Source organism: Panthera uncia, assembly GCF_023721935.1.
Source record: "Panthera uncia isolate 11264 chromosome C1 unlocalized genomic scaffold, Puncia_PCG_1.0 HiC_scaffold_3, whole genome shotgun sequence".
Lineage (NCBI taxonomy): Eukaryota > Metazoa > Chordata > Mammalia > Carnivora > Felidae > Panthera > Panthera uncia.
The window spans coordinates 43,953,754-43,980,321 of NW_026057584.1; the positions used below are offsets into that span (position 1 = coordinate 43,953,754).

The 26,568-nt window shown below is 37.1% G+C and overlaps 1 protein-coding gene across 2 annotated transcripts in view; it reads left to right on the forward strand.

Annotated features, from left to right (window-relative positions):
• Nucleotides 1-26,568, forward strand: part of HIBCH (3-hydroxyisobutyryl-CoA hydrolase) — a 71,911-nt gene that overhangs the window by 19,016 nt on the left and 26,327 nt on the right. For both annotated transcript variants that reach the window (XM_049615328.1, XM_049615327.1), the window contains exons 3-6: nt 11,294-11,434; nt 13,350-13,434; nt 16,352-16,432; nt 22,259-22,311. In XM_049615328.1, coding sequence (XP_049471285.1) covers nt 11,294-11,434; nt 13,350-13,434; nt 16,352-16,432; nt 22,259-22,311 — 360 coding nt within the window. The remainder of the gene's footprint in view (nt 1-11,293; nt 11,435-13,349; nt 13,435-16,351; nt 16,433-22,258; nt 22,312-26,568) is intronic.

The window sequence follows — 26,568 nt, forward strand, 5'->3', positions numbered from 1 at the left end:
ATCAGATGACTGTTTTCCAAAGTTACTTGGGTCAGGTCCCCTGAAGTCACCACCATGATTACATCAGTGATGCTATGTCATACATGTGTAATTTAATTAGATTTGTCACAGTCTGCATTCCATGTTGGAATCCTGTGACATCTTAGCTGTCTTTCTTTTTTTTAGCATAGTTTGTATACATTGAAGTTTACTTTTTGTGACGTACATTTCTGTGCGTTTTGACAAATGCATAAATCATGCGTCCAGCACCCCACAACCATACAGAGCAGTTCTATCACCTAAAACTTCCCCTGTGCTTTCCCTTAGTAGTCGGCCTCTGCCACCCCCCAACCACTGATGTGTGTTATGCCCCCATTGTTGTGTCCTTTACAGAATGTCTTATGAATGGAATGATACAATATATAGGCTTTGGGGTTTGGATCCTTTCACTCGGTGAAATGCATCTAAGATTCATCTATGTTGCATGAATCGATGACTTGGTCCTTTTTATCACTGGTATTCCATTTTGGATATGCCAGTTTGTCCGTTTCCCTGTTGAAGAGCATTTTGGTTGCTTCCAGTTTTTGTCAATTATGAGTGAGGCTGCTAAACATTTGTGTACAGGTTTTTGTGTGAACATAAGTTTTTAATTCACTTGGATAAATACACAAGGGTGCAACAGCTGGGTTGTATGGTAAGCCTATGTGTAACTTTATAAGTATTTGCCAAATTGTCTCCCAAAGTCATTGTACCATTTTGTAGTCTCACCAGCAGAGTGAGAGTGCCTGTTGTTCTGTACCTTTGGCAGCATGTTATTGTCTGTGTTTGGATTTCAGCCATTTTGATGTGTGTAGTGCTGTCTCATTGCGTTTTGTTTTTTTTTTTTTTTAAGTTTGTTTATTTGAGACAGAGTGTGAGTGAATGAGTGCACGGGAGGGGCAGAGAGGGAGGGAGAAAGAATCCCAAGCAGGCTCCCAGTGCCGAGCCTGATGTGGGGCTCGAACCCCCAAACCGTGAGCTCATGACTCCAGCCAAAACTAAGAGTTGGTTGCCCACCTGACTGAGCCACCCAGGCACCCCCTCCTTGTGGTTTTAATTTGCATTTTCCTAATGATCTTCAGATGATTTTGAGCATTTCCTATGTTTGTTTGCCATCCACATATCTTTGGTGAAGAGCTTCAGGGTGTTGTTGTTTTTTTTTTCTCATTTTAATATTGGGTTTTTCTTACTGAGTTTTAAGAGTTTATATATTCTGGATGCAAGTCATTTATCAGATATGTGCTATTCAAATATTTTCTTCCAATTTCTGGCTTGTCTTTCATTGTCTTAATAGTATCTTGTGCAGAATGGAAGTTTTTAATGGTGATGAAACTCAGTTTATCAATGTTATCCCATTAAGCCTTAATGTTTGGAAGGTACTGTGAACCACGGTTTCAGGGATGTGGCCCTCACAAGTGTTCCTGTCCCTCCTCCAGGGATAGGCTGCTTTTTTTTTTTCTCCCTTTCCTTTGCCCCTCATTTCTTTTCCTCAGTTGTGGTTGGTAAACACTGAAGTCTTTGGGAATGGTTTCGAGGTTCTTCCCCCATGAGATTAAGGCTTTTATTTTGTAGACCTCCATTTACTTCCCCCACTATAGTGAGGCTTCACCAGAACCCTGGGCTACAGACTTTGAAGTCCTTCCTCACTCCCCTGCAGATTTAGCCTTTTGTTTTGTATGAAAGATGAGGGGAAAGGATTTCTCTGTACCTGCTGTTTCCCTATCCCAGCCAGCACCACACAGGAGAGCTTTCTCCAGTTTTCCCTGAGAGCTCCTGGTTGGATTCCAGGAGGAAAAGCCAGCCAGGGAAAAGCCAGCCAGAGAAAACCCTGCATGACTGTGACCTCCCCAGGAGCTTCATGCTGTCACATTTGCCCACATTTGGCCTCCAGCAGGTCATCAAAAATTCTAATTAATCTTCCTGAAAGCTTTTGCCTGAAGTAAGCAAATATTTTGGTCCTGTGTCTCCCTGAAGGCACTTGTCACTCTCCAGATTTTATTACAGCCATTTGCCCTGTGACCTCAGTTCTCTGGGCTTACCAGAAGCCATTAATTTGCAGTCTGTTCAGCCTTTTTTCTTGTTAATAAGGTTAGGATGAGCATCTTTTCAGCTCTCAACATCTCTGAGCTGAAACCAAATAATAAAGTTTTGAAGGATTGCTTCCATATTGAGTGATAATTTATATAAACTACTCAGTGAAAACCATGAAATTTTTTTTGGCTGACAAATTTGACTTGGGTTCAAACAGAAATTTGGTTAGTATGGAGATCTCGAGATGAAAGTTTATTAATACTTGCATTTAACATGCTTGTATGATAGGAAAACTTTTGTCTGTATTTTAAGGTTTAAAATGATGTGGTTATCTGAAAAGTATAGCTGTTTTAATCTGTCATCTGTCCTGTCATATGAGTAAGGGTTTAATCAAGGAGGTAGAACCACTATGGGTATTTAAGGGGAGCAGAATATGCCATTCCTTAAATATGCAGCTTTCGCATGTGAATTATTTTGAGCTGAAGGCAGTCAAGACCCAGCGGATTTGGGAAAAGCTTTTTACCTCCCTCTCAAATGCCTGAAAGAAATTAGAAAGGAGCCTCAGACCCTATTTCTTTTCTTAGCTCAGGATGGTATATGAACCTCAGTTGCCTTGCTGCTTTTGAGTCTCACACCATTGTTGTCCCCCTTACTTAAGAAATGAAAATTTTCTCCAGTTAATCTGTCTTTATTACAGTGGGGGAGGAGTTTAGCCAAGAACCTGGAAGGGTAGGGGGAAAATTATGTTTTCTCCCCTACAGTATTATGGAATAAAAGATTTAGTATGGGAATAAGATCTTCCACAATACTGACAGAAATTATGAGAGGGTCTAGAGAAGGAGTCGGAGGGTTAGAAAACTTACCATCTGTCCTACTCATCTACTAACACAAGTGGGTCAGTAGGAACTTGGACGAAAACCAGAGAAGCTAGGTACTTTAACCGCTAGAGTAGGTCTACAAAGAAGGTGATAGGCGAAATCTGGGGAAGGCTGTGTCTGCTGGTGGACTTGGTGTCCTTTTTGGTCTGGTTTCTTTTGTGATTTTTGTGTATAATTTGCTTTTACCACAAATGTTTTTAGTATCAGTAAGGTAAGAAAATGAAAAAATACAGTTTCCTAACTCATATGTTTACTTAGCATCTTTTTTTTCTTTTAGGGGATGAAAAAATAGATTTATTGCTATTTCTAAAAGTCAGAACTAGAGGAAGAGTAAACGTAACAGATGTTATAAGAACATAAGTACAAACAACTATTTTACAATAACATGTACTTGAAACACATTTTTGTACTGCAAACTATGAAAAATAACTCTCTTTAAATGATTTTAATATTTGCTCTTCCTTATATACAGTTGAATTTCCAGTGGGAGAACAAAGATGCTCACAGTTCTCTGGGCCTTGCTTTGTGAAAATCCTTCCTTAAAACTTTCTGGAATGCTCCATGAAACCAGTGTATGGTTTAGCAGGAGATAGGGGCTGTCATCAGTGCACACGTATATGCATGTTGTCCTATCTTCCCAACTCTCCCACACATGTGGGATCATTACTGGGGTTCAGGAGACCCCATGGACAGTCAAACAAGAGCGCCCTCTGGAACAAAGCCTTTTAACGAAGTTCCCTTTTGGAGATGGCTTAATACCTTTTACACTTAATGTATTACTCTTATTAAAAAAATTTTTTTTAAATACTGGTTTGAATAGGTAGTAAATACATAAGGCACAAAATTCAAAAAGTTCAAAGGGATCATACACTAAAAAGTCTTCCCACCCTTCACTTCCAAGTCCAATTTTCTTTCCTGCAGGCAATCATTTTAGCAATGTTTTCTGTATCTATTTAGAAATACATTCTGGGGCGCCTGGGTGGCCCAGTCGGTTGAGCATCCGACTTTGGCTCAGGTCATCATCTTGCGGTCTGTGGGTTTGAGCCCCGCGTCAGGCTCTGTGCTGACAGCTCAGAGCCTGGAGCCTGCTTCAGATTCTGTGTCTCCCTCTCTTTCTGCCCCTCTCCCGCTCATGCTCTGTCTATCTCTCTGTCAAAAATAAATAAACATTAAAAAAAAATTAAAAAAAAATACATTCTGTGTGTAAAAATGTATGTGTCCATGTACAGAGTGGGTGGGCAGCATTGTAAACACACTGCCTGGTTGTTCCACAACAGTGTATGGAGCGGTAGCTGCCTCATTCTTTTTATTTTTTTAATGTTTATTTTTGAGAGAGGGAGACAGAGAATTCCAAGCAGGCTCTGCGCCATCTGCACAAAGCCGGATGTGGGGCTCCAACTCACAAGCCATGAGATCATGACTCAAGCTGAAACCAAGAGTTGGACACTTAACTTACTGGGGTACATAGGTACCCCTGCCTCATTCCTTTTAAAGCCTCTATAGTATGCATTTTTGTAGGAATGGTTATAATTCTTTTAACCAGCCTCTCACTGGTAACATTTAGGTCATTTCTAATGTTTTGCCATTACTAATGACATTGCAGTGTATTCATTTTGCCCATATGTAAACATGTCTATAGGATAAACTTCTGGAACAAGGATTACTGTGTCGGTGTGTATGCTTTAAAAAAAAATTTTTATTTTAATGTTTACTCTTGAGAGAGAGAGAGAGAGAGAGAGAGAGAGAGCGAGCGAGCAGGAGCAGGGGAGAGGCAGAGAGAGGGAGTCACGGAATCCGAAGCAGGCTCCAGGCTCCAAGCTGTCAGCACAGAGCCTGATGCGGGGCTCGAACCCACAGACGGTGGACTGTGAAATCATGACCTGAGCCAAAGTTGGACGCCCAACTGACTGAGCCACCCAGGTGCCCCCAGTGTATATGCTTTAAAAAATGGGTTGTCAGGTTATTTTTCCTAGGCTCTCCAATAGTTTTTGCTCCTACAGTATATCTGTTTCCTCGCCCTCTAGATATCACAGGATACCGAACTTCTTGCCAAGTTGGTTAAAAAACATTTTACTATTGTTATAGGTTCTAAGTTTTTTTTTTTAATTTTTTAAAATGTTTATTTATTTTTGAGAGAGAGAGAGCACGTGCGCACGAGTGGGGGAGGGGCAGAGAGGGAGGGAGATACAGAATCTGAAGCAAGCTCCAGGCTCCAAGCTGTCCGCACAGAGCCTGACGCGGGGCTTGAACCCACAAACTGAGAGATCATGACCCGAGCAGGAGTTGGATGCCCAACTGACTGAGCCATCCAGGCGCCCCTAATTTAATTTAATTACTTTAAGGGATGCTTGGGGAAATTTTTATTAGCTGTTATAAGGTCAATATGAATAATAGACTCTTTCCCCATACACAAATAATAATTAAAAACTATTAAGTGGTTGCCTTTTAAAATCTTAAAAATAAATGAAATAAAAACAATTGGAATACATCCAATGAAAGGTGTGGAAAATCTCTACTCAGGGAAATATAAAATTTTGAAATAAATTTTAAATTATATATAAAACACTCAATATTACAAAAGTGTCAATCCCACTAAATAGGTCTTTAAGTTCACTGCCATAGTAGTCATACTCCCTGCAGAAGTTTGTTGTAGATATTGACAAGCTGACTCTAAAATCCATAAGAAAACACAAAAGATCAAGAAAACAGTGTTGAAGGAAAACAATATTGGAAGACATAGGTATGCTATCAACAATGATTAAAATAAAATAGTAATAAAAACAATGTGGTAATGAGACATTAAGAACCAATGTAATCATTGGTACAAAACAGACCCACATAGATATGGAAATAAGAATTACAATAAAAATGTTACTTCAGAGCAATGAAAAAAGGATGGTTTTATTGCTAAATGGCACTAGGTCATCTGGATAGCCATATAGATGACTAGTCATGGAAAAATCCCTTTTATCAGTTTGCAGCTCAAACAAGTCATAATTTGGATGGCCTGCAAGAATGGACAGTTTGGGCCTGCCGTGACCACACATGGCATCATGTATCGGGAGTCCAATGGTATTCTCTCTCATATTTATTTATAAATATTTATCGTCAAGTTAGCTAACCAACAGAGTATACAGTGTGCTCTTGGCTTCGGGAGCAGATTCCCATGATTCATCACTTACATACAACACCCAATGCTCATCCCAACAAGTGCCCTCCTCAATGCCCATCACCCATTTTCTCCCCAACATACCCCCCACCCTCCGCCTCCTCCATCAACCCTTAGTTCTCTGTATTTAAGAGTCTCTTATGGTTTGTAACTATTTTTTTTTCCTTCCCTTCCCCTATGGTCTTCTGTTAAGTTTCTCAAATTGCACACGAGTGAAAACATACGATATCTGTCTTTCTCTGACCTATTTCACTTAGCATAATACCCTCCAGCTCCATCCAGGTATTACTTGTTGCATTACTTGTTGCAAATGGCAGGATTTCATTCTTTCTCGTTATATTGTTGCGTTACTTGTTGCAAATGGCAGGATTTCATTCTTTCTCATTGCCAAGTAGTATTCCATTATATAAATAAACCACGTCTTCTTTATCCATTCACAAGTTGATGAACATTTGGGCTTTTTCCATAATTTGGCAATTGTTGATAGCACTGCTATAAACATTGGGGTCCATGTACTCCTATGAATCAGCACTTCTGTATCTTTGGATAAATTCCTAGTAGTGCTATTGCTGGGTCATAGGGTAATTCTATTTTTAATTTTTTGAGGAACCTCCACACTGTTTTACGGTGGCTGCATCAGTTTGCATTCCCACCAACAGTGCAAGAGGGTTGCCCTTTCTCCACATCCTCACCAACATCTATTGTTTCCTCAATTGTTAATTTTAGCCACTCTGACCAGTGTAAGGTGGTATCTCAGTGTGGTTTTGATTTGTACTTCCCTGATGATGAGTGATGTTGAGCTTCTTTTCATGTGTCTGTTAGCTGTCTGGATGTCTTCTTTGGAAAAGTGTCTGTTCATGTCTTCTGTCCATTTCTTCACTGGATTATTTGTTTTTTTGGGGTGTTGAGTTAGGTAAGTTCTTTGTAGATTTTGGATACTTACCCTTTATCCAATTTAAGTTTTAATTGAAAAAAATTCAGACTTTGTTTTTAATAGCCTTTTCCATAATCCTTGTAAGTGAATATACGTTATTTTTATCTGATAATGAATTTTAATAAAAACTAAGCTGACATTAAATGTGCAGCATGATTTTATAAAGACTTAAACACTGTGTAACATTTAATGCTATTAAATTATGGACTTCTGTGTTTTACTAGATTTCAGTTAAGAAGTGTGCCATTTGCTTTTAATTAGCATTCTCTAGTTAAAATTTTCCAATTTAAGCTTTATATTGTACACAGTTCTCATGTGAAGGTTAAAGCATTGTTTTAAGTTAAAGTAATAAGTATGATTGTGCCATTAGTCCTAACAATTGTGTATAGCAGAGTCCTGGGAGATTGTTATGTTTCTTACAGGTGTTTATATTAGTACTATATATTACATGAGCAGTGAAATCTGATAATTAAGTTATAGCGTATGAGTTCCTAAGTAAGCATATAGGCCAGTTCATCACAGCCATATGATTTGTAAGTCTGTCATTTTATAATTTGGCCTCACCTGCTTAATCTGTTTACTTTCCTATCCCTCATTTCCTCAGTCAGCCTTTATTCACTCATATTTAACATCTTAATATTTCCGGGGTGCCTGGGTGGCTCAGTTGGTTAAGTGCCCTACTCTTGATTTCAGCCCAGGTCATGATCTCAAGGTTCATGAGATAGAGCACTACATCTGGTCCTATGCTGACAGTGCACAGCCTGCTTGGGATTCTCTCTCCACCTTTCTCATTACCCCTGTCTCTCCCCTTCTCACGCTCGCTCGCTCTCAAAATAAGTAAACATTAAAAAAAAAAAATCTTGATGTTTCCAAATATCCATTGTTTGTTTTAGGATGTGTTATTCTCTAGGATTCTTGCACTCCTTTTTCTTGGCATGCATCAAGGCCCAGCTCAAATATCCCCTTTTCTATTTTTTTTTCAGATTGTCAGTAGTTACTGTAGTCAGAATTATTTGCCCTCTTTATTCATCTTTGCTTTGCAAGCACGTAACATATTACTTGGTATATAGTCATAAATTAAGAGATCTGAGAGTATTTTGTAGTCCAAGTAATTCTAAGACTAGGTTCTGTTCTAAATCAGTTGACTCTGTTCCTTCAGAAACAAAAAAGATTTAATTACTATGTGTATACTTTGTATATACTATGTATATACTTTTGCTTTTGGTATGTATATTTTGCTTTACTACAGAATTTAAAGAATTTTAGAGACCTTTGTCAGGGGCACCTGTGTGGCTCAGTTGGTTAAGCCTCTGACTCTAATTTCAGCTCAGGTCATGATCTCCTATGGGATCAAGCCCTGTGTTGGTGGAGCCTGCTTGGGATTCTCCCTCTCACTCCCTCTCTGCCCCTCCCCTGCTCGTGTGCTGTTCTCAAAATAAATAAGCATTTAAAAGAGAAAAAGAAACTTTGTCAGATATACGTAGTAGTCCATTTGATTACTTACTGTTAACTTGTATGAAAGATTTGCATTTAATGTCCAGGCATACATCGTGTCATTGTGCTTTGCAGATTTTTTTTTTTTTTTTTTTTTTTTTTTTTACAAATTGAAGGTTTGCGGCAACCCTGCATCAGCAGAGCAAATCTATTGGTGGTATTTTTCCAACAACATTTGCTCACTCTGTGTCTGTGTGTCACATTTTGGTAATTCTCATGATATTTCAAATTTTTTCACTATTCTGATGAACGGTGATCTTGATGTTACTGTTGTAACTGTTTTGGTGGGCCATGAATGCACCCACGTAAGATGGTGAACTTAACAAATATTGTGTTTCTTCTGACTGCTCCACCAATCTGCTGTTCTTTCATGTCCCTCTCCTTAGGCATCCCTATTCCCTGAGACACAACAGCACTGAAATTAGGCCAATTAATAATTGTGCCTCCAAGTGTACAAATGAAAGGAAGAGTCAGATGTCTCTCACTTGAAATCAAAAGCTAAAAATGCTTAAGCTTAGTGAGGAGGGCACGTCAAAAGCCAAGATAGGTCAAAAGCTAGGCCTCTTGCACCAGTTAGCCAGGTTGTGAATGCAAAGGAAATGTTTTTGAAGGAAATGAAAAGTGTTACTCAAGTGAACACATGAATAAGAATGTGAAACATCCTTATTGCTGATAAGGAGAAAGCTTTAGTTGGGATAGAAGATCAAACCAGCTACATTTCCTTAGGTCAAACCTAATCCAGAATAAGGCCTGTTCAGTTCTATGAAGGCTGAGAGAGGTGAGGAAGCTACAGAAGAAAAGTTTGAAGCTAGCAGAAGTTAGTAACGGGGTTTAAAGAAGGCCATCTCCATAATGTAAAGATGCAAGGTGAAGCAGCAAGTGCTGATGGCAAAGGGCAGCCAGTCATCCAGAAGGTCTAGCTAAGATAATGAAGGTGACGCTAATAAACAAGATCTTCAATATAGATGGAACAGTCTTCTGTTGGAAGAAGAGGTCATCTAAGACTTTGATAACTAGAAGTCAATGGCTGGCTTCAGAGCTTCAAAGGATAGGCTCACTTCCTTGTTAGGGGCTAATGCAGCTGTTGACTTTAAGTTGAAGCTAATACTCATTGATCATTCTGAAAATCCTGGGGCCCTTAAGAATCATGCTAAATCTACTCTGCTGTGCTTTATAAATGGAACAACAAAGCCTGGATGAAACACAGCTGTTTACAACATGGTTTACTGAATACGCATACACACATTTACATATATACATGTATACATGTGTATACATGTATATATGTAAAATGTTTATTAATGTTTGTTTGCTTTTGGGAGAGCATAAGTAGGGGAGGGGCAGAGAGAGGGGAACAGGATCTGAAGCCCTGATGAGCCCAATGTGGGGCTCGAACTCAAGAACCAAGATCATGATCTGACCTGAAGTTGGACACTCAACCGAGTGAGCCATTCAGGTGCCTCCTGAATATTTTAAGTCTATCGCTGAAACCTACTGCTCAGAAAAAAAGATGCCTTTCAATATACTGCTCATTGACAATGCACCTGGTTGCCCAAGAACTTTGATGGAGCTTGCTAACACAGCATCTATTCTGCATCCCTGGGTCAACGAGCAATTTTGAATTTTCAAGGCTTATTATTTAAGAAATACATTTTATAAGACTATAGCTGCCATAGAGAGTGAGTCCTTTGGATCTGGGAAAAGTAAATTGAAAACCTTCTGGAAGGGATTCACCACTCTAGATGCCATTAAGAACATCTGTGATTCTTGGGAAGAGGCCAAAAACTAGCAACATTGGTAGGAGTTAGAAGAAGTTCATTCTAACCCTCATGGATGATTTTGATGGGTTCAAGACATCAGTGGAGGAAGTAACTGCAGATGTGGTGGAAACAACAAGAGACCTAGAATTAAAAGTGGAGCCTGAAGATGTGACTGAATTGCTGCCATTTCATGATCAAACTATGAAGAAGGAGTTGCTTCTTATGGATGAGCAAAGAAAATGGTTTCTTGAGATGGAATCTACTCTTGATGAAGATGCTGTGAAGATTGTTGGAATGACAACAAAGGATCTAAGACTGTTACGTAAACATAGTAGATAAAGCAGCTCCTTGAGGTTTGAGAGGATTGACTCTAATTTTGAAAGCTCTGCTGTGGGTACACTGCTATCAAACAGCATTGCATGCTACAGAGAAATTGTGAAAGGAAGAGTCCTTCAATACAGCAAACTTGACTGTTGTCTTATTTTAAGAAATTGCCACAGCCTCCCCAACCTTCAGCATCTTCCACCCTGATCAGTCAGCAGCCATCAACATTGAGGCAAAACTCTCCACCAGCAAAGATTCTGACTCAAAGTGCAGATGATCATTAGTATTTACTAGCAAAATTCCTTCCCCCCACCCCTTTCCACAATGTCAGCTTTATTCAGTCATAAAGCAAGGTTGACATAATTATCAAGCATGTGTTTAACTTGGCTTCTATAGTGTGGCCTCTTCTCTCCCTTTAGTTGTGGAGTTTGTTCTGTCAGCCTTCAGGTTAATTTCTGGGGGTATTTAGGATGAACTGATAGTTATCTAGTTGTGTTCATGGGACACACATAACTGTTATATGCACTGGGGGAAAATCATTTGAATTTATTGCAGTATTTGCTTTATTGTGGTGGTCTGGAGCTGAACCCACAGCACCTCTGAGGTATACCTGTATATGGTTTAATATTGGCTTGTGACAAAATCTTAATGAATTTCATCCTAGGCTTAATCTTTTTTTACACAGAGAATGTCTATGCACATGGATGCAGCAGGAGAAGTACTACTGGAAAGAAGAGGTTGTGCAGGAGTGATAACACTAAACAGACCAAAGTTCCTAAATGCATTAACCTTTAATATGGTTCGGCACATTTACCCACAACTAAAGGTTTGTGATTTCCTTAAATTATATGGATACTTTAAAAAATGTATCCTTAGGGGGGCGCCTGGGTAGCTCAGTCGGTTGAGCGTCCGACTTCAGCTCAGGTCATGATCTCACAGTCTGTGAGCTCGAGCCCCATGTCAGGCTCTGTGCTGACAGCTCTCTCTCCCTGAACCTCCCCCATTCATGCTCTCTCTCTCTGTCTCAAAAATCAATAAAGGTTAAAATAAATTATTAAAAAAAAAAAAGTATCCTTAGGGGCACCTGGGTGGCTCAGTCAGTTGAGTGGCCAACTTCAGCTCAGGTCATGATCTTGGGCCCCATGAGTTCGAGCCCGTGTCAGGCTCTGTGCTGACAGCTCAGAGCCTGGAGCCTGCTTTGGATTCTGTATCTCCCTCTTTCTCTGCCCTTCCCCAACTTGCTCGCTCTCTCTCTCTCTCTCTCTCTCTCTCTTCTCTCTCAAAAATAAACAAACATTAAAAATAAATAAATAAGAATGTATCCTAAAAGAACATTTCTGGGATTCTCTTCCATAGAATCTTTGGGATCAGTGCCCAAGCCCCACTGATTTCTTGTCTTCGTCCTTTCCCTATGTGATTATCTTGAAGCGTCCCTAATGACAGGGACTTCATGACCTCCTGAGAGCTCCTTCCACTTTTCCATAGCTCTGAGTTTCTTCCTGTGTTTTGCCACTCTGCTTCTCTGACCTTTTAACCAGTGATAATAGTTCTGCCTCTTGGTACAGGAGTATACAAATCTAACGTTCCATGTGACAGCATTCTGACACGATTCTTAGAGAAGACTATAAGCTTTTCTATTCTAAGTGAACTGCATGGTGCTGTGGAAAAGCATGACTTGTAGTTGGACTACTTTGTTTGAAACTTGGACTTCTGTTTATTAACTCTTCAGCTTGGGAGTGTTCATCTCTCTGTCCTTCATTTACCTCAGCCGTGAAATGGGGATTATAATATCTCACAGGATTATTGTGAAGTGAAATGGTGTACCTAATATGGTCAGCCACAAAGACTAATTCTCCCCTGGTTACAAGTTCCTTAATTTTTCATTTGATGAGTCTGTCTTCTATTTCCTTATGTCCGTTTGGGACACCTTATAATATGTCTTTAAATGTAATAAAGAGAAATCAAGTATTTCAGGTTGGAGTGGACCAGAGTGGAAGAAAGTAGAAACTTCCATGTTAGAATGCCATATTTCTATTAATGTAGTCCAATATTGCATTAGTCTTTTGGACAGCCACATCCATCCAGCTACATCTCTTCCTTGTGTGTTTGTATTTTTATTCTCAAGTGTAGAATTTATACAGCTCCTGTTAATTTTTTGTCTCTGGTTAACTGATGTTTTAGTGAATAGTCTTTTGAATTGCCCTTGGCTCTTGATTCTTTCATCCTGATTATTTATAGTTGCCCCTGCCAACCTCAAATCACTTCAAGATCTAATCAGTATTGTGGTTTCATTCTATTGCTTATAAATTTGTCAGTAGGTTGGAGCCCTATATTACCACAATAGAAAGGTTCTTGTTCAGTTTATCAACAGTCTTTGGACTGATTTGTTCACCAGATTTATAAGCTTCTGGGATGTATATTTAAGCCCATCTTCTTTCATCTTGGTGTCAAAGTTGTCATGGCAAAGATTTCTTCAGATATCATCATACAATTTGGATCACAAAGTGTATTCATCTAGCAACTTTGTTGGAATAGTCTCCAATTTATGTCAGAAAAGAAAATGAAGTTAGGATCCATTCTTTTGGATGTACTTTATAAAGCTTGTACTTTATGTGTATTGACATATATTTATCTATACATGTATATGTGTGTATCCATATGTGTATATAAATGCATATAGATTTTTTAAATGAGTTTTCATTTATAGTATGCTTTTCCCATTTTCTTTTCAATTTGGATAGAATTGGGAACAAGATCCTGAAACTTTCATGATCATTATAAAAGGAGCTGGTGGAAAGGCTTTCTGTTCTGGGGGTGATATCAGAGGTAAAAACTTTTTCCTCCTCTTAACCTAAATGCTTTTTTCCCTGAGTAGAACTGATAAAACCAACAGGAAATTTTTGTAGTACTTTGTAATTTGCTTTACTTAGAATTTTTTTTTTATTATAATGTCTTAGCTTTTGTAGTTAATATTAGAAAAATGAGAATAGCATTTTTTTAAACTATGTATGTGCCCTTCATATATTCTGTCTTTCTACCTAAATCATCCTAAACAAACTATATAGTTATGGTGTGTGAGTCCACTTTTTATTCTAGGTTAGCTGGTATTCAGCAATTCAATTTGTTCTATAACCTGACAATCTGGCCATGTTGAGTGACTTGTCATTGTCCAAATATGACATTCTTTCACATATCTCCTTGACTGTTCTTGTGCTTTTCCCCAGTTCATGATCCCAAAGCAAGAATGTACTTATACATTTATCCTATTGTCAATATATTTTTACAGATGTTTAGAAACGTTGAAATGAGATAAAAAGATTAATTCTCCTTTCTAATTCTTTAGGTCAATCTGTATACATATAACTATTAAAGGCAAAAGAAAGAAGAAATGTATATTCTCAGGATCAAAGTCACGTATTTATCATCACCACTGGTGATGATATTTCAGTATTTAATATATACTGAAACTGTTTTTACACTTTGTAATGAAATTGGTAGAGTTCAGGGATGGTTTTTTTCCTTGAGTTTTTATCGTGTGTGTGTTATTTATTTATTTTTGTATTGTGTTAAGGCAGTACTGTTTCTATTATATTTGGAATAGGAAAAACAAGCTTGATTTAGGATATAATTTTAGGTACCTATTAAATTTTTTTAATATTAAATGTGATTTATTGTCAAATTGGTTTCCATACAATACCCAGTGCTCATCCCAACAGGTGCCCTCCTCAATTGCCCATCACCCACTTTCACCTCTCCCCCACCCCTCATCAACCCAGTATTTAAGAGTCTCTTATGGTTTGTTTCCTTCCCTCTCTGTAACTTTTTTTTTCCCCCTTTCCCCTCCCCCATGGCCTTCTGTTAAGTTTCTCAGGATCCACATATGAGTGAAAACATATGGTATCTGTCTTTCTCTGCCTGACTTATTTCACTTAGCATAATACCCTCCAGTTCCCTCCACATTGCTGCAAATGGCAAGGTTTCATTCTTTCTCATTGCCAAGTAGTATTCCATTATATATATAAACCACATCTTTATCCATTCGCCAGTTGTTGGACATTTAGATACCTATTAAATTTAAAGTAACTTGAGTGTTAAAATTTCAGTTGCTTAGATAGATTTGTTAACTGAATTGTGTTTGAATTTATTGTTTTGCCCACAACATGAATATATTTAAAAAAATGTTTCTCAGCATGGAGCTAACCTTTATTGTGGAGTTGAGCCTATGATCTTCATAGTTTACAGATAGGCAGAACCTTACATATTGTTTTTAGCTTCTTCTAACTGTGAGCTATTTTTACATACACATTTAACTTTATATTATATATATAAATATATATATATATGTAAATGTATATATATATAAGTATATATATATATTGATATTTGGAGGTACAGTTACAAGTTACAGGTTTAGTTTATGTGTATAAAGAAGTGGTCTTCAATTCCAGGAAATTTAGTTGCTTTAAAGATGTTTATTTAGTCCAAGATGATAAGTGGGCACTCAGAAAAAGAATTTTTTTTAAATGCTATTCATTTAATTTTAACTTCTATGGAATTAATTGATTAGAATAAGATAAAGAGGAAATCAAAGATTTTTGAGGTAACAGCTTCATTCCATAGGCAATATAATTTGCACTTTTGTCATTTTAGAATTGCTAAATAGTGGTAAGAACTGAATAAGAAATAATAGATGAGGGTTTGGGGGCATGCGTATATCAGTGAAATACCATTAATGACAAAAAATAGACACCAAATCTTTCTTTTAAAAACCAGGAAAAGAAGTCAACATTTGGAACATTTTGAAGGAAAATATATCAGTTTTCTAGAATTAGTCTAAATACCTATAGTCAACAATTTTTAGGTAACTCTTTCCCATAGAAGAAATATGTTTATATTTTTATTTGTATTTTAGTAGATAATTCTTAGAAGGGGTGCCTAGGTGACTCAGTTGTTTGAGCGTCTGACTTGGGCTCAGGCCATGATCTCGCCATTCCCGAGTTTGAGCCCTGCATGGGGCTCTGTGCTGACACCTCAGAGCCTGGAACCTATTTCAGATTCTGTCTCTCCCCCTCTCTCTGCCCTTCCCCTGCTTGCACTCTGTCTCTCTCTGAAAGATAAATAAAAAAGACACTTAAAAAAAACATTAAAAAGACTTAAAGAGGAAAGGCATATAATCTTACAGTATATGGAAGAGAATGGTTTGGTAGTAGTCTTAACATTGACTGGACTAGGAATACAGTGGGTGCTCAGTGTTTCATGATGAAATGAATGTGGCAGAAATATTTAACTAGACAGAATATATTGCACTGTGTGGATGGGTACATGAGTACGCATGCACATACGTGCTTATATTTATCTGTGTGTATGTATAATGTACTTTGTGTTAAGATATGTTACCATTGGAAATGTATATCCAGCAAATCTTTATTTGGGTGCTATAGAAAATAGTCAAAATAAAATGGTAGCAATATATAAGTTCTAAATTAGGTATAGCACTTTGTAAGAAATTCTTAAGAATTTTTGCCTTGAAGTTTTGACTTTAGAATATGGATCTGGGGCTGTGTCTGTGGTAAGGGCACTTCAAAACTTTAACAAACCATTCTAGAGTTTCCCCTGGTACTTAATATCACAGTATTTTAAGTTTATTCTCTTTCTCTTTGACAGTGTTAACTAGAAAGCACTTTATTAAAAAATTACAATCTTTTTCCCTTATCTTCCTTCTTTTTTTTTTTTTTTTTTGTAGCGATCTCAGAAGCTGGAGGGGCAGACCAGAAGATAACTCAAGATTTCTTTAGAGAAGAATATAGGCTGAACAATGCCATTGGTATGTGTGTTCCTCTGAGAGCTTTAAAAATGGAATCAAGATATAAGCTGCAGTGTCAATTGTTAAAGATACAATCAGTAGACATTCTTATTACTCTTTCTACTCTTTCATAGACTATATGTCAGGCATAAATAAAGCTGATTGAACTATTCTGACTGCTCATTCCAGAACAATTCATACTTTAATATTAGTAAGCTATACTTAGTTACTGTATGTCCTACACTCAGTATGAAAACATGGATTCTGATTATATCGCTGGCTTTCTTAGAAAACAAAAATCTTGGGCCTCAGTTTTCTCTGTAAAATGAAGTACTGTTTCCTAATTCTTCAGGAACTCTGGGATGAAAATACCTTTATAGTTGATGTTCCAGGTTTCATTGGAAGTGAAGCAGTACTTTTATTAAGCATGCGCTTCAAATGTTAAGTTGCAGGGAATAATATAATAAATAATTATGTACCCACCAGCCAGAATGAACAGACATTAATATTTTATTTTTGCTTGATGTTTTAAGATTTATTTAGAAGAGATAAAATACTACATGTTATTTATTTATTTAAAAAAATTTTTTTTTTAATGTTTATTTATTTTTGAGACAGAGAGAGACAGAGCATGAATGAGGGAGGGTCAGAGAGAGAGGGAGACACAGAATCTGAAGCAGGCTCCAGTCTCTGAGCTGTCAGCACAGACCCCGACGCGGGGCTTGAACTCACAGACTGTGAGATCATGACCTGAGCCGAAGTCGGCCGCTTAACCGACTGAGCCACCCAGGCACCCCAAAATACTACATGTTTTAAACTTATACTTTAGTTGGCTCTGTTGTTTTCCTTAGTGCCATTCTTTTCTCTCCCCAGAAGCAACCATTATCTCTCCTCAAGGAGCAACTGTTGTCATTAATTTTTAGTGTATTCTACCAGACCATACTTAATATTCTTACTGTATATTTATGAACAGAAGTAGTATTACTGTGTGGTTTCGAAATTTATAGAAGTAACATCTTACTATGTATACCAGTGCATAAGTTGTTTTTAATAACATGGAACAAAACTGTTGGGTAGTATTCTGTATTATGAATGTATCCCACATTACTTTTCTGTTCTACATTAATTAATATTTTAGGTTATTTCAAATTTTTACTAATACAGATATGGTCCCCGTAGTGTCTATGTACAAAAGTTTCTTTAGGAATAATAGAAGCAGAATGGATGGATCATAGTTTATAGGTCTTCAGCTGTTTCCAGATTCTTCTCTAAAGTACAAGACTTTATTTTTTGCATGTTGTTTCCATCATTTTTTTGTGTTAAACTTTGCATGTTTAATATCTTACTGTGGCTTTAATTTGTATTTCATTGCATATTGGTGAGATAGAAGGTGTTTTCTTTTTTTTCTTTTTTTTTTTTTTTAATGTTTATTTATTTTTGAGAGAGAGAGTCAGAGCGTGAGCGGGGGGAGGGCCAGAGAGAGGGAGACCCAGAATCAGAACCAGGCTCCAGGCTCTGAGCTGTCAGCACAGAGCCCGACACGGGGCTTGAACCATGAACTGTGAGAACATGACATGAGCGGAAGTCGGACACCCAACCATCTGAGCCACCCAGGCGCCCTGATAGAAGGTGTTTTCTTAAGTAATCATTTAGATTTTCTTTTCAGTGTCATCCTTTCTTCATCTTTTTGTTGGATTGTCTTTTTCTTACTGATGGTGTAGGTCTTTATGTATTCTGGATTCCTCGTTTTTGTAAACTATACATACTTCTCTCTGTTTGCTACTTTAGGTTATTTTTTGGTATATCTAAGTTTTTATTTGATGAGTTGAAATGCATCCATTCTTTTCCTTTATGATTTATGCTTTTTTGCATTAAACCATGTAATAACACTGAGGTTATTAAGATGTCATATTTTCTTTTAATAGTTTCAATATTTTGTTTCTTTGTACTCTAAGTCTTTAATGTACGTGGGGTAGTTTTTTGCATGTGACATCCTTTAACTTTTAGTTTTCAGCTAGCCAGATGTTGTGTTTTCTTTTATGTGTAAATCTCATGCCTTTTTCACTGATGTTAATGATACCTCTGTCAGGTATCAAGTTCTTATATGTGACCTGGTCTGTTTCTGGGCTTCTTTGTTGTTCAGTGGTCTATTTGTACTTATGAGGAAACTACAATGTCACAATTATTACAGCTGTAAGATATGTTTCTATCTAGTAGTGTAAGTTGCCTTTGTTGTCTTTTAGAATTGTCTTGGCTACACTTAGGCTTTTGATCTTACATATGAATTTTAGAATTTTAGTTTTATTTTGTCTGGCTCTACAGAAGATTCCATTGATGTTTTGATTGGAATGACAATTATAGGTTAGGGTAAATTGACGTCTTGCACGTTGAGTCTTCCCATCTATGCGTGTGGCATATCTGTATGAACACATAAAAACTTGTGGAGTTAATAGTTTGTGTACCATGAAACTCACCCATTTCAAATATATAATTCAATAACTTTTAGTAAACTTGGGTAACTATTACCCTAAACCAATTTGGAACTTTTCATCAGATTTGACTTTTTATATCCTTGAATAATGTTTTGTAACTTTATTCATAAAGATCTTCCTGCTTTTTTTGTTTTTTGTTTTTTTGAAGTTTTATTCTTAGGTAGCTTACTTTTTTGTTACTACATTTAGTTGTAATTTTTATCGTTAAATTTTGTAATTTACTGTCTTTGGCATATTGAAGTGATTTGAAATTTAAATTTGGTTCTTATATCTAGCAGCCCTGCTGAAATTTGTTATTCTAATGATACTTCTATAGATTCTCTTGGCTTTTCTACATAGGCAGTTATACCATCTGCACATAATTTTTTTTCACCTCTGTCTCTACAGTTTTTATATTATGAATTTTCCTATATTTGGGGGATAGGACCTCTGTTACAATGTTGAATGATTGTAGTGTTATTTCTGATGTCCATGGGAAAGCTTTTACAATTTTAATTTTTAGTATTATCTTTTTGTAGACATTTACTTATGTATGTATGTATGTATGTATGTATTTATTTTACCAGGTTATGGATATTACTTCTATTGCAAATTTGTTAGGGGTGTTTTGATTTTTTTTGTGCAGTGGTAGTGGTGGTGTTTGTTATCCTGTACTTGAGCATGCTTTTTCTCTCCCTCTCCTGGAAGGAATTTATTGACTTCCTGGCTCAGCAGATGGGTTTTCTAGTCATGTTTTGCATATCTAATAGCTCTTCCTAGCATGAGCTTTTATGCAGGTAGTCCATTTCATAAACTATATGGCCTAGAATTTATTTAAAAAAATTTTGTTTTCTAATGTTTGTTTATTTTTGACAGAGTGTGAGCAGGGGAGGGGCAGAGAGACAGGGAGACACAGAATCCAGACCAGGCTCCAGGCTCTAAGCTGTCAGCACAGAGCCTGACATGGGGCTAGAACCCACAAACCACGAGATCATGACCTGAGCCGAAGTCAGAGGCTTAACCGACTAAGCCACCCAGGCACCCTTAGAATTTCTTTCTGACTTAAAATAAATACATGCTCACTCACAATTATTGGCTGTAGCTTCTCCTCAGCTATTGATTTTGGGTTTGTTATGGCACTGATGGATATCCTTTGTTTGGCTTTGAACTTGGATGTACATTAAAAAAATTTTTTTTTCCTAGAATTTATATATCTTTGAAGTAGGAGTGGGGAAAAGAGGCTGTTTCTTGATTTAACTCAGTGAGCTGGATTGAATGGACATCTCTCACTTCTTTAAGTCTCAAATTCTGTGTATCAGATTTACTTAGAATGGCTTACTCATTTTGAAAAGTTATACCAGTGATATCCAATAGGACTTTCTGCAATGATGAAATTATTCTGTTTCTGTGTTGTCCAACGTGATTGCTACCAGCCACATGTGGCTAATGAGAACTTGAAATGGGGCTAGTGTGAGCAAGAAACTGAATTTTAAATTTTACTTAACTGTAATTAATTTTAATTTCAATAGCTACATTTGGCTAGTGGCTACTATATTAGTGCAGTTCTATACTAAATAAAAGGAGATAGGAGAAAACCTTGAAGCAGTTGGGTAAAAAAATAGGAAGCGTTCAAGGTTTAATTTCTATACATTGTAGTGACCTATTTTAGCTAATAAGGAATTTGACAGATTGTGGCTTTATGCACTGCATCAATTAGCTTCTAATGTTTTATGTCTGAAATATATATCTATAGCTGAAATGGGGGGATTGTGTATCTCCATCTCAATAGAGAAACTTCTTTCCATAGTTTCTAGGGAATTAGAGTTCCGTAGGGAATTGCAGTTCAAGATTGAAGGGAATTCTAGCTCAAGACTGAAGGCTGTGGAAGTCCTTGCACATATGCAATCAGAATTAAATTAATTTTGGAATTGTGCTCTGATGGCTTATTTGGCAAATTGGAAACATTTACACAACTGCTAGATGTGTTAAAACTGTAGTTTTACCCTTCTACATTGCATGGAATATTACTCAACCTTAAAAAAAGAATGATATCTTGTCATCTGTGACAATATGGATGGACCTGGAGGGTATTATGCTAGATGAAAAAGGAGAAAGACAAATCCCATATGGTTTCACTTATATGTGAAATCTAAAAAACAAATGAATAAACAGACAGCAGAAACAGACCCATAAATACAGAGAACAAACTGATGGTTGCCAGAGGTAAAGAGGGTAGAGGCATGGGTAAAATGAGTGAAGCGGGGAGTGAGCAATACAGTCTTCCAGTTATGGAATGAATAAGTCATAGGAATAAAAGGTACAGCCCATTGAGAATATAGTCAATGATATTATAGTGGCATTCCATGGTAACAGATGGTAGCTACAATGGTGGTGACCGTAGCATAATGTATATAAACTTGTTGAGTCACTATGTCTTACACCTGAAACTAATATAACGAACATTGTATGTTGACTACACTTCAATCAGAAAGAAAAAAAAATAAAGTCCAAAAGAGAAACCAAAAAAACTGAAGTTTTTTTTTTTGTGGTCTTCACTAAGGAAGTAATATTGGCAACAAGCTGTAACAGAAGCTCAGTGATTTACATTTTTGTTATATTATAAGCAACTCCCCCTCTCAGAGGAAAAAGAAAAAAGGGAAAGGAACAGAGTAAAATTTTACAGAATTTTTGAGCTGAAAGGAACTTCTGAGGCCATATATTCTCATTGTTTAATATTCTCATTGTTTAATAGATGAGGAAATTTACATGTGTATCACATACACATATATGATATGTGCATATACATTAACTTGTGTATGTGTGTATGTGTATGTATACCAAAAGCTATATATGTGTTGAATTGCCAATATGTATGTGTGTACATGTCGGGGGGTGGGGTACATCTGATGCCAGCATATATGTTGAATATAGTTGGATATAGTTAATGACAAAGCTGAGACTAGAATCTGGGTCTTTTGACTCCCAGTCCTTGCTTTTTACTGTATGCTGCACTTCTCTTTGTATCCAAATACTTTAGATGTATTGAAAACAAATTACATTCCTTTGAATACAACTGTGTACATAAACAGCCATGGCTTATAAAGTAAATCTTAATTACATTTTTCAATGGCTGAGCTATAAAAGGCTTTCATTTTGTTTGAAATTGAAGTGTTGAATTGCTAAATTAAATAGATGATCAGGATTGTGTAGAAATTGACATTTTAAAAACATATTTTACAAGCCATATATTTAGCTACTTTGGTATTTCTCACAAAATTTTTCTAGGGAAAATATTCAGAGTTAATGTAATATGTGATTTTTGAAAAAGTGAATATATTTTAAACATTGTAACTAATTATAGCTCTGTTTCTTTTAGGTTCTTGCCAGAAACCATATGTTGCACTTATTCATGGAATTACAATGGGTGGGGTGAGTAGACTATTTTACACGCATCATTGATATGTGAGTTTATTAAAAATAAGTCATTATTAATCAGAAGTGAGATGATTAATGTAATATGGCAGAACTCATTGAAACAAAATCATGTCTGGATTTTGGAGCTTTCTAGGTTTAGGATATAATATTTGCATATAACACTTTTAGACTTATTTCCACCCAAAAAAATATGTTCTTAATTATGTTATATACTATTTTAGTTTCTTGAATTAGCAAGCTTTTTTAACCGACAGAACGATTGAATTTTTTGTTGTTACATAGAGTGTTTTTTTCTACTTATAAATAAACTTCTTCCAACAGCTTCAGAAAAGCAACTGGAATGTTAAGGTTTTCTTAGACTGAGTGGTTGGGGATGTGTTTGCCTAAATTGTATCTATTGCACAAAATCTCACCTCAGTGAAAGTGTTTGGGTACTTTATGAAGTTTTCGGAAACTGTTTCTTATCAGTTACAAATATCTATTTTGTGTCTGTGCAGTTACAAAGAAGTCTTAAATGTTTTTGGCCTTGAATAAACTTGGAAAAACATGAAATAATTACAGAAAAAGTGGAAAATTGCGTGGCACTGGCTATACCAAAGACAAGCCTTTAAGAAAGTGAGAGGTCAGAATGTACCTTCATGGCAAGAAAAGAAAGGATTTAAGTAGGTTGTAGGAGGCCAAAGGGCAGAATTTCAAAGATTCCATGTTCAGTGTTTCAGAGATTTAGTCTTTGGGACTATAAGAAGACCCCTCTTTTTCTGGTAGAACCAAACTAAATAAAGCCTCTTGGGCACTGGGAATTGCTTAGATCTTGCACATCATTTTGGGAAGGGACTCTACTAACAGCTGTGATTAGAAAGTAGGATCAACGGGCCACATGTCCTTCTTGGTTTGTTGGCAGTTACTGAGCATGGGTTGATCCTGCTTTCTTTGTCCAAATACTGGGGAAGAAAATCCCTGAAAAAATACTGCAGAATAAAGGGAAGGAAAATAATGGAAATGTTGAAGGAAGAGCTGCCTTGTGAATGTGGAAGGAACCAGGAAAAAAATGAAAATAAAAAAAATATTGGGCATTCTTACTAACATGTTAAGAACACTTGAACAATCCAAAAGATGGCACCATAGAGCTTGCTTTTATTTTTGTGGTTTTTTTCTTTTTATTATATAAACTTTTTTTTTCCCAATCAAGGAAAGTAACAATTCTACTTATGTTCTCTGTCATGAAGAGTAAGTAGCATGAAACTTTGTAGAAGGGATGGCTATATTCCATTATGTTTTAGATTTCAGAAATTTGAAACTTTACTCCATATTTTAGTGTATGGTAAAATAAAAAATGTTTGCTAAGTGCTTCTTCACTTAGTTGCTCAAAATTGTTGAAGATTATGTCATTCCAGTGTTTTTGCAATAGATTAACAATTTTTTATTATGAGCAATTTGAAAGAATAGGTCATTCTGTTTCCCAGAAAGACATATTTTTAATTCCTTTTCTCTTTAAACATCTAAATTCATATTTTTTCACATTAATATATATGTATATATAGAAAGGAAAATGCCTAAAAAATCAATATTAATTTTAAGTAGATATAGAACAGAGAAAAATCTTTAAAATTTTCTCTGTATGTGTAGTTCCATCCCCATTTCCCTCTCAACTGAACTGGATTTAAAGAGCTTTAAAATTTCTTTCTTCCTTCCTTTCTTCTCCTTTTCTCCATTCCTTCTTTCTCTTCTCTTCCCACAATGCATTTTATAATAGAAATAAAGTTCGCTCCCCCCCCCCAACTCAAAATATGGTGCAGTATGGTATTGTTGTATCTCTCAAAGTGTCCTAAGATGCTGCTAGCCAAAAGGCTTTATGATCGATATAATGGAAAATTTAAAGTTTAAAGGCATAGACAGGGGTATGAGACTGCAGGGGCTGTGAAAGGAAGAATTAGGAAATTTCCATTGGATTTCAAAGTGTGTAGAATATGTGCTTATATGCATTCATTTTTATCTGTGCTCATGTTGAACTTTCTTCCAGTGTGGGTGATTATCCTCTTTGTCTTGATAGAGAGGGGTAGGGTCTCCCTCTCTCCCTATGGTATTCTATGATTTCCTTATGCCTTTTTATGGGAGAGTTAGGATGGCTTTTAGTTGCACAATTTCTGATAGTAAATGTTTAGGGTCATTTAGTTTCTCAGCCTTTTTCATAGGTAAACATTGGGTTGTATTTTTGAAGTTGCAATGGATTATCCTCTAACAGAAGTTCCTATACTTTTTAACTCTATTTTACCCCTTGTCTGTCTTATTAGATAGAACCCTTGATTCTCCACTTTACTCTTTTCCCCCTGACTCAGGGATATCTAAAGGCAGAATTGGGAGGTGCTTGTATTTCCTTCCCAGGACCTTGGCTTTGTTGCCTCCCTTATCCACCATTTTAAGGTATTGAGTTCTGAGAAATAGAACTTTGACTTTCTAGGAGTATGGGTATTCTTGGCAACTTCTGCAGACTTGCAGATTCTCAGATCTACAGGGAGTTCTTCTTTCCTTGGCCCTTTCTTGTGGATATATTCATAGGATTTTGGTTCATTTTGTTTTTAATTGTGAATTTCCCCTGGGTTCTTGGTCAAGAGGCAGGCACCTCCTCCCTGTGCCGTCCTTACCCTGCCTCTGTTTCATCTACCATGTCATCCATACACCATGTTGGGTTGAATGATTTGTGGTCTAGAGGGCTCGGTTCCTTATTTTGCCATCAGATTATTGCACTAAAAAGAAAGGGGGAGGGAGCTCCTCTTGCCCTTAAGATGAGCTCATTCTCCTACCGATATATTGACTTAAGAGGTTTAATGTTAACAAGAGGTTCGTTATGATTTTAGCCATTATTTGAGATTATTCTCCACTATTTCACCCAACCATCAAAAGTTAATCTATGTGTGCTAAATACTGGTTAGACTCTGGGCTAAAATAGTAAACAGGGCAGATATGTTTTCTTTCCTTATGGAGCTTCCTGTAGAGAGAGGCAGGGACAGGTATTCTGGAAATACACAACAGTACCATCCTCAACTGTGTGAATATGTGTGAGTACTTTAGTGAAAGGGCTGGTGTAGGGGAAGCATCTTGGAGGAAGTTCTATCAGCAGTCAGGAAAGAACAAGTTGGGAATAGTGGAGAAATATGATTGCTAATGTGTGTAAGGGGTTGATGTGTGGAAGGACAGTGGGCAAAATGAGAAGATAGAGACATATGTCAAAGGAGATGAGAGAATGTGTATTTGGGTAAACGTCAGTGTGCCTGGATTTTGGAGTGTGAAGGAGATAGTGGTTAAAGTCTGAGGCCAGAAAGGTAAGCAAGAAGCTAGATCAGTCCTTTTATATAAGCTATGTTGGGTAGTTTATCCTAAAATCAGTAAGGAGAGCCTTTAAAGTGCTTTTAGATGGGGAGATGGCTTGATCAGGTTTGCATTTTAGAAAGATAAGTCTCTTGTGGGAAGAACAGATTGGAGGGGGTTAGGGTTGGAAGTAAAGAGATTGTTTAGCAAGTTATTGCAGGGATCCAGGTGAGAGATTATGGTGATTTTGGACTAGGGTAGCATCAAGGACCTGAAAATTAGATTTATGGGCAATATTTAGGAGACTTGGGATTTGATGAGGGCTAGAACATGGGAGGGTAAAGAGGAGGAGGATGCAAGCTTGAGTTCCAGGTCTAGTGTGGGCGCTTGAATGAAGGGTGGACTGTTCACTGAGATTTTGGAGGAAGAATGGCAGGCGGTGTAGACGGGAGGGTGAACAGAGATCAGTTTAATTTCGGGCTTGTTAAATGTGAAATGCCTGTGGACTATCCACATGGGTGGGTTGTGTCTGAACAAAAGTGTTGGTTATGCAAGTCTGAAAATCAGGGTGTTGCCTGGGCAGGAAGTTTGGGACTCGTGTAGGCACAGTATGCTCTACAGTGTGTGCTTCTGGAGCATGAATTAGCTCATAAGTGATTGGTAAGTGGTGAAATCATGTTAGCAATAATGTAAAAGTTGTGTTGGTTCATATGCAGGGTTTTTTTCTAGACAAGGGGAGATAGGATAGTGGCAATAAATATATAATCATCAGCTATGCAGGAAAAAAGTGCTTAGATCTGTTGATGTACAGTGAATAGGAATTCTCTTGTCTATATTTTAAGAAAATTAAATACTTGTTGGGCAGCTTCCACCACAAGTTATCCCCCATACCCCACAAACCCCCCCCCCCCCCCCCCCCCCCCCCCCCCCCCCCCCCCCCCCCCC